Raw genomic sequence first — 8881 nt, forward strand, 5'->3', positions numbered from 1 at the left:
GAGCTGGTCCCCGCCTAGGCTCAGCCTAGTTCAAACCGGGAAAAAAAATATATAATTATGTGAGGTTACTTATAATAAATGATACATGCAACAACAACAAAAAATATTTGCATTCATTATAAATATAGAACTTGAATTTAAAATAGGTGGTCAATAAAATATGAAAACTGCAAAACCCACCCATCACAGGGTAATCATGTGAAGGTACTTTAAAGTGAATGATACCATATAGGGTAATCATGAGAGAGTACTTTAAAGTGAACGATACCATATAGGATAATAATGTGAGGGGTGATTAAAGTGAATGATACCATATAGTACGGTCAAGGATATATCTGCAATCATTACAAATACATTACTTGAGCTCAAAATAAAGAGGTCAATGGATTATGAGAGCTGTAAAACCCATCTGAATTGATTAAGAGGGATAGCTCACCACCCCTCAGCACACAGTCACCCCTTAGTTTGACTCCACGTAAAAGGACAAAGGAAGACGGGTTATAAGAAGACGATGAAATCTGGATTTTGCGAGAAGAAAAAAAAACCAGTTATATAGGCTACATCATACCTGTCGTAGCTTTTGTAGCATCCAGAATACATACAATCATGTGGGAGGTATATGATATGGGAAGAAACGATTTAACCCAGCCTTGAGTGGCTTTGGCAAGATGAAAGGGAGATAAATGTAGAAACACTTGGAATTGTTGATATAAAATCAAAATAATCTAAAGAGAATATTTCAATATGGGAAAAATGAAAATTAATCTCAACAAAACGATCGAGAAACCCGGATATGTCGTAGTAATTATGGGTCACATTTCTAAAAATTGGGAATAAGATTTTAGAGGAGAAAATGAAGATGCTAAAAGGGTCCAGGTTACCAACAAGGTTAGGTGTTCAAGGGATGAGATACCGTGGAGAACAAAATTTTCATGGCCCTATGAAGATTATTAATTAAACGCATTTAATTGGAAAATTAACATTAACAAATATATTCAACCGCTTAGAAAGGAATAAAACAAGGAACACATCAGCGAGGTTTCACAAACACTTCACATCAGCAGGGTTAACAAAGTCCGAACTTTTATGTAAATTCGTACACAGTTGCAAAATTAAAAGGATTGTATGTATGCAAACAATAAGGGAATAGATTTGTCTTATCCATAACATTTACTTTATTCTTCCCAAGGAAAACATCAAAATCACTGTGTAACATTAAAAAAGTTGCAAAGTTCCATGATATGCAAATTCCTAGAACACCGTCTACACTGCCTCTTGGACTTTCAGAGATGCTACATAAGCAGAGGCAGACTGCAAAAATCAGAACCCCAAGCAAGGAAAAGAGGAGATTTGCGAATCTAGGGACATTATTAGTAATCAAAGCTGTAAATTAGCAAGTAGAGCTGTAAAATGACGATTTTGCTTTCACATGCCATCGAAATTGTCATGTTTGTCACAGAATTTGCAATCAAAAAATAGTTATCGTCAATCATAATTATAGCTTCCAACAGATCCAGGTTGGGCCATTATACACCCATCCTTTTGGTACCTTTACTTGAGATAACACAATCAACGAGCTGTCTGATATATCCTATCAAATCCTGATGCTGTAACAAAACAACCAAGAAAATGACAAAGAAATTCACAAAATCCCTTGCCAATCGTATTTCTTTCAATCTTCTTGCACTGCACAAAAAATAATACTTGTGGATAAACTCGGGCTCAAGTATGCACATGCCGTTTCCCTGACAAACATGGTCCACAAAAATTCTCTACTAGCGTACTAAGAGACTATAGCATGATGAACGAAATACAGTCTCTAAATAAATAAGTGACAGAAATTTACTGAAAATTGGATTTTCCGTAAACAGGTTATGTAATTATTCTTTCCAACCAAACAGAATGGAATAGCCTGCTCACTCATGTCTGATATCTATATTTTGCCTGCAACAAATAAATGTCACAAACTATAATTCACTCTAAACATAACAAATATCACAAAAGAAAGCCAACAAATGTCAAGAACAAGACAAGACAGGAAGAAGGCATTGCAAAAAGATGGACAGGCCTTTCTTAGAATTGAAAAATGGGCAACAATAGTTTTAGTCATAGTGGGATTTTCAAAATTTAATTTAGAAAGAAATCCCGATTCCATTAATTACTGTCAGAAATTACGCAAGTAGGGCGGAAAAAATGCAAGCGTTCTGTTGCTTATGAAGCAATAAAAAGGTTTTACAAGGAAGGAATCCACATGCATCATATTTCAGATACTTAAAAATAAACATCAGATCTACAATATGTAGCATGAAGAAAGCCATTTACCAGTGTCACAAATGTAGAAAGTTGAATAGATAGGTATACATAAATGAGACAATCCATTTTCCTTCCACCAAGTTAGTAACAATATTTCCATCAAATTTGAACCAAAACACTGATGTTGCAATCGAGGATTCTCTTGGACAATTAATATTCACAGGTTTTCCCAATCAGAGAGAGGCTCCATGAGATTGATCGTGTTTTTTGAAATGACCAATATAACCAGATATTAAAGCTGGCTTGAGGAAAGAAGAAATATCTACAGGACTCTTAAACCTCTTCTCCAGCAATATGGTTAATTCCAATGAAATACAAAATAAATGAGTCCTGCAAACCTGTAACACCTGTTCTTGATAGGAAAGTCACCTGCATGTATCAGCCAACAGAATTCAGTTTCTGGCTTGTGTTAACTCTGAGTACATACAATTTTCAGAAATAAAGCTGTCTGCACTGTGCTACAGTTGATTCGGCAGGGCAATAAGGGCACTTGAATGTTCGAGTGTTTCCTTTTGAAAGTTTTACTATAGACTGCTTGCAAAGCACATGACCACATGGCATCAACATTGGAGGATTTTCTTCAGTGCTTTGATCCCGTGATACTGGACACGCAAATATAGAATGGAATTGAAATTCCCTATCCAACTCAATTTCCACAGGCAACTGTCTCATAGTCTGCCACTCATGCTTTTTGTTGGCCATAACATTGGACAATTTCAGTAATGTAGGGAGGGCCTGACAACCCGCTGAGATAGTTACATGAAGTGGGCTCTTGTAAGATTGACCCAAAAGACTGCAACATTCTTGTGTTAATTCTAAAGAAAGGGCATCCCAGTGTGAAGATGAAAGCAATTCTGAATAAGGAGAGTTCTCAAGACGGCCTGTCCATAATAGACAACCCATAAGCTTTTGTATTTCCTCCATGTGAAGGGGTGCAAAGGGTGCAAAAGAACTCCTTGCAAAAGTTAGAGCATCCTTTTGGATACCTCTTTCTAGAATTTGCATGTATTGTAATGCATGCAACTTAAATTCCAGAGAAGATCCCTTCCGTAGAAGTTCATCACTGTGAGCACTGGCCCATGCAAGAGCCGGCTGAAGATTCCTTGCCTTCATTTGTTCTAGCATCTCATACATTTCTACGAAGGGGGCTTTCAAAGAAGCTGCCCCAGGTTCATTAGCCTCACTAATGAAGCAATCTCCAAGTTCAAACAATCCTTGCCTATAAAAGTGTAATGCAATTATCATGTTTATAATATGCCTATCAAATTCCACTTCTCTGTATGCCTTAGCCATATCAGGGTAAAATTGTTTGTCGACTATTTTCCCATATTTACTCAAAGCAACATTCAGTTCTTTTTGTGATCCTCCCAGCTGATTGGTTGGCCCTATTTCATTCAACTTTGCATTTAACTCTGCAATAACAGCATTCTGATCAACACCAGAGCCTTCTGAAGCACTCAGAATTTTATTCAAAGCAAGCTCAATTTCTTTTCCAACTGAATCAACTATGTCCTGAGTCTTTGTGTATGATGTCTTCTGTCTCTTGGAAACTCGGTCAAAAGCATCCTTGATGGTATTAATCTCCATAATTCACTTCAGAAACCCAACAATATTAAACCAGAACCTGTGCAAACAATTAAATCAGATCAATAATCAGATCAAGGTGTTTGAGTGATCAATTCATTAAGAGAACATTTCTCCTCCTCCCTACAGAGTCACAGACGGACTTGTCCATGACATTGATCAATCTATTATGGTTTGTAGCTTACAAAGAGTTCTAGTCACAACAGGCATAATGAAAATCTGAGTTTTTCTAACACTGGGCAGTGCACTAAATTTACCTAATAACAAATTAACATATATCAAAAATTAAACTAAAGGGGATGGTGGAATAACATTATTCAACTCCAACAGTGTGAGTGATCAATTAATTAAGAGAACATTTCTTCTCCTCCCTACAGACGGACTTCTCCATGACATTGTTCAATTTATTATGGTTTGTAACTTATAAAGAGTTCTAGTCCCAACAGGCATAACGAAAATCTGAGTTTTTCTAACACTGGGCAGTGCATTAAATTTACCTAATAACAAATTAACATATATCAAAAATTAAACTAAAGGGGATGGTGGAATAACATATTTCAACTCCAACAGTGGAGGATATCAAACAAGTGAATTTAATTTTACTTAAAAACAATACTCCATGAATAGCAAATCAACATGCCTGGTGTTCAACAGTGACAAGCACATTAAGAAAGTTGATCCCTCATGGTACTTGATTAGACCTGGGTTTAAGATGATATCAAACAAGTGAATTTAATCATACTTAAAAAAATTCTCCATGAATAGCAAATCAACATGCATGGTGTTCAACAGTGACAAGCACATTAAGAAGTTGATCCCTCATAGTGCTTGATTAGATCTGGGTTTAAGATGGATCTATGTAACACTTTATGTTGGTTCATGACAACATCTCTCCCAAACTGCGCTGTGGAGCACCTTGCTACTCTTGATTCAAACATCTCTCCCATACTGGGCTGTAGAGCACCAAAACTATCTCAGTGCAATTATACACACCCCTATAATTGAATTGTTGCAATCATTTCAAATTGATTCTTTTGATCTTAAGCTGGCAAAGCACACGGCTCAGACATAAGTCCAAGATTATTATTAGGCAACCACACTCAACCTTCACCACAATAATGGCCAGTGTATTTACTATTTACCTTTGCCTAAAACCAAATTGGCCTATGTTATTAAGCAAGGTATTAAAGATCACAGGCCAAACTCCCAAAGCTCACGTAATTGTTGCAACATAACAATGTTGTCATGAACATATTTATTTGGCAGAAATAAAGAGAAGAAAGGCGCACCCTTCCATGCAGCTACAGTTTTGCTCTAGCTGTGTCATCCCTGTCAATCATGGCCCTGGTTACAATACCCTGAGCTCAGCAAGGTGTGGGATCCTTCAACCTTTAAAAAGGAAGCCAAAATACCCATTTGGTGGAAAGGTGCAAAAGAAAATCACATCTACTAGAGAAGAACGGCCACCAGATATGAAAGTGATCAGCAGATGAGGCAGACCAGCTGTCTATGAAGAAAATCCCTGCACCACCACTAGGGGAGACACGAATCGCTCAAGATAGAATGACATCGATTGGTAGGGCAGGAGAAGAAGCCAAGGAATTGAACAGATAGTGAAACAGCAGCAGATATTATCCTCACAGCAAACTAGCAAGCTCCAGAAACATTGTTTGGGTGATGAGGAGGAAATAGCAGATATCCTCAATCCTATCGTCCCAGCAGAACTTAGAAATCGAAGGGATGAAGACACTCCAAAACTAGAAACAGGTTCTAAATTCTATCGAACCCAATGACATATAAAGTTACCCCAATGGGAGTTAAAGCAAGCAAGGACTAGAACTCCATTCTATAAATCCAGAGGGGAGGATTCATGCAATCAGCAGAAAGTCCAAAAGACACCCCTAAAGCTTCTACTGAATACATGACCAGATCCCAGAAGGAATGGCATTTATTTTGAATGTACTTTTTGTGTGTTATTTTGTGGTCAATCTGTCAGGATCTACTCTGTTAATCAAAGTAAAAGGATCATCTCTTTCAGAAAGCAATAAAAATTTGTATCATCCCCATCACATCTGGTCCAGAAATAATCCCTTTTGTTTTGTAAAGGAGTGCTGTTGGGTTATGGCCGCACCATTTTCTTTGGCAATATAAAATAGCCATCGCATTTTAGAAAAACAACCCAAACTCTCAAATTGCTAAATCCAAAAAGGCACCATTCATTTGGTAAAAACATGGAGTTGATTGTATAGTTTATTGCGTGATAATATATCTTATCGTAATGCACCCCCGATCCAGGAATTCATTTATTGCACAAAAAACAAAGATTGATTTCTTTGATTTGAGCTAGCAAAGCTCAGGGATGTAACATAATTCCATTCTTATTAGACAATCATTTTTAAACTTTTCCACGTAACTGGCCAATATATTGACTTTACTTAAAAACAAATAGCATACATCGTAGAACAAGGTATTATAGATCACGTGGTCAAACACTCAAATCAGTAATACATCGTAATAGACACCATTTACCAGGCCAAAATATGGAGATAATTGCACAATTTCAATGTCCAAGTTCTTGGTATAATGCACCCTCAATCTAACAAATCATTTATCATACAAACATTCAGAGAATTATTTTTTTCATTTTATGCTAGCAAAGCCCAGGTGTCAAAACGAGCTCCATGCTTGATTAGGACCCCACGTTCTCACCATGGCCATGGGAGGTCCACGCTAGCCGCTGACGAATTACAGAGGGGTCTGATATGGACTTTTGTGTGTTCTGGCTAAAACAAGGTCTATAAAATAATTCAAGATGTAGAGGTTGAACCGAAACCTTTGCAGGTGTTTCGAAGATAATTTAAGGAAATCAAAGCAATGCCAATAGTTGGAACACGTAAATGATTCCAGTTCACATTCTGTACATCCAAAACCTGATCTCCATCATGGTAAGATATGTAAGAGCTTAAAATAACCCAAATCTAAATTATATCCAGAAATTGAGCTCCATAGCATCAGGCAAACTCAAATGCAACCCTACAAAATGGTCCAGGGCGTCCATAACATGTAAAATCCAGCCATCAGCAGAATTCACAACAAGGTTTCATGGAGCATTCCATGGGAATCGAACTACGATCACAAAATAAAACCCAACACCAAAATCATTTTGTGTCGAAACTCGCAAACCCCATCAATCCGAACACGTAAACACAAATGGGTTTCATCCATTAGTTGTTGGATAGTAAATGAATGAATTGGGGGTTGATACGGAGTCCAAGAAAATAAAATTTCATGTTTTTCTCAAACAAAACCCTATGCAACGAAACCCTCACGGCCTTAACACCAAAACTTAACCAAAAATAAAAGCAAAAGATGGGAAATAGAATTGTACCGAAACCACCGACCTGTGATAATCCACCAGTTCACAGAAACAACAAAATCGAAGAACAAATTGATTCCAACTCACCAGTATTAAAAAGACATGAGACTAAAACCAGAGATTGCTTTTGGAACCCGCCATCCCGCATCCCAAAACAGCCTGATAAATAACGCTATAAAGAAGTTCACCCGCCAATCCTGAGAGCTAGCGTCAAAAAGAATCCTGCTGTTGGAGATTCCGTGTTCGAGTCCCAGGGAGCGAGGTTTTCCTTTAGCTTTTCATATTCCCCTGTGGTCGCGGAAATGCTGAAGTTGCCTTCTTTCTTTTTTATTATCTCTCCACCTCCTAACACTTTCGCTCGTTTATCTTCTTCTCACCTTTTCTGGATTCTTCGTGAAAGCCTCGCAAGGGCCGGGCGACCGCCAGGAACAGTTGAAGCCCGTGAAGCCGGTCGTCGCTGCTGATGGTTAGTGGTTGGACACCGCGTTTTGAAACCGGACGACTGGCTGGTGGCTCTGACACGTGTCGGAGCCAGACCAGCCAAAGGCGGTGGACCGCGAGCCCGAGATTGAAGGGGCAACGGCTGTTAGCCGGTGACAATCCGGTGGTGTTTGCTAATATGGACATGACATGTACATTCATAGGGATGTGTACGGTTTAAACTAAATAAATAAAATTTTATTTTATTTTAGGGGGAAAGTGCTGGATTTTGTAATGAGGAAAGGATGTTTTAGGTAATATTTTAAATACAAATCTAATATGAGTTGAAAAGATCTAATTTTTTTTCAGTGAAAATTTTTTTATGACTCAACATTATTGAGCCAAAAGGCTTATTTTATAGCCTCTCGACTCAACAAATCATATTGGGTTGTAAAATGAGTCTCTTGGCGAAACAAAATTTCAACTTTGATGACAGATGAATAGGGTTATACATCATACTTGGCTATAGAATAGGTCTCTCAGCTCAATCAAAATTATCAAATTTAATATTTATCCCAAAATTTTGGGACATTTTTTTTTACAGTGAGAAAATTTACCTTAACTTAGTTGTCAAACTAGCAGTGAGGACAGCCATTTGTGGCTACTAATCGCAATGCAGGTTGACGTTATTAAGGAAAATCACGCCACCTGGAATAACCCACTAGTGATCTATAAGGGGGCAGGCTTTCACTCCTGCCAGATGCCTTTGGGTTTTGGGTCGTTAACCTATTTCTTTACGTCCAAGGAAGACGAGCTCTTAACCAAGCAGAAGCAATTTTAAAGCATACTACGGGCCCTTAAATTTTGGGACATGTGTTACACAATTTATATTTTAAATTTGAAATTTGATAGATTTTAATATTTTGTAATTTATTATTAAAAGGTCAATAAGTGTGGAGATTTGTTTTTGGATTTGCAAAAAATTGTAAAATAAGTTTTTGTTGTGGGTTAGGGGAATCCCCTGCGAATTAAGTAAAAGTGTTTGATATTAAAGAATTTAAACATTTTTAAATCAAAGGGAAGAGTTAATCATAATTTGAGATTTTTTATCATAATTTACTAAATGCAAAATTAATCGATTTCTCAAAATTCAAGCAAAGATTAATTTATAAAATTTAAGGGGTTTCT

The 8881-nt window shown here is 37.3% G+C and overlaps 1 protein-coding gene across 1 annotated transcript; it reads right to left on the bottom strand.

The window, feature by feature from the left end:
* Positions 1-2317: 2317 nt before the first annotated feature.
* On the bottom strand, positions 2318-7645 carry LOC149260313 (protein RMD5 homolog). The gene is made up of 2 exons (XM_089420201.1): positions 7361-7645; positions 2318-3937 (listed from the first exon to the last, which is right to left on the bottom strand). The coding sequence occupies exon 2, from the start codon at positions 3898-3900 to the stop codon at positions 2746-2748; it is 1155 nt and encodes a 384-aa protein (XP_089276327.1). The 5' UTR covers positions 3901-3937; positions 7361-7645; the 3' UTR covers positions 2318-2745.
* Positions 7646-8881: the final 1236 nt, after the last annotated feature.

The sequence above is a fragment of the Pinus tabuliformis genome, chromosome 6 (genome assembly GCF_031772625.1).
Source record: "Pinus tabuliformis cultivar Carrire ecotype Pingquan chromosome 6, CPIR1, whole genome shotgun sequence".
Classification (NCBI taxonomy): domain Eukaryota; kingdom Viridiplantae; phylum Streptophyta; class Pinopsida; order Pinales; family Pinaceae; genus Pinus; species Pinus tabuliformis.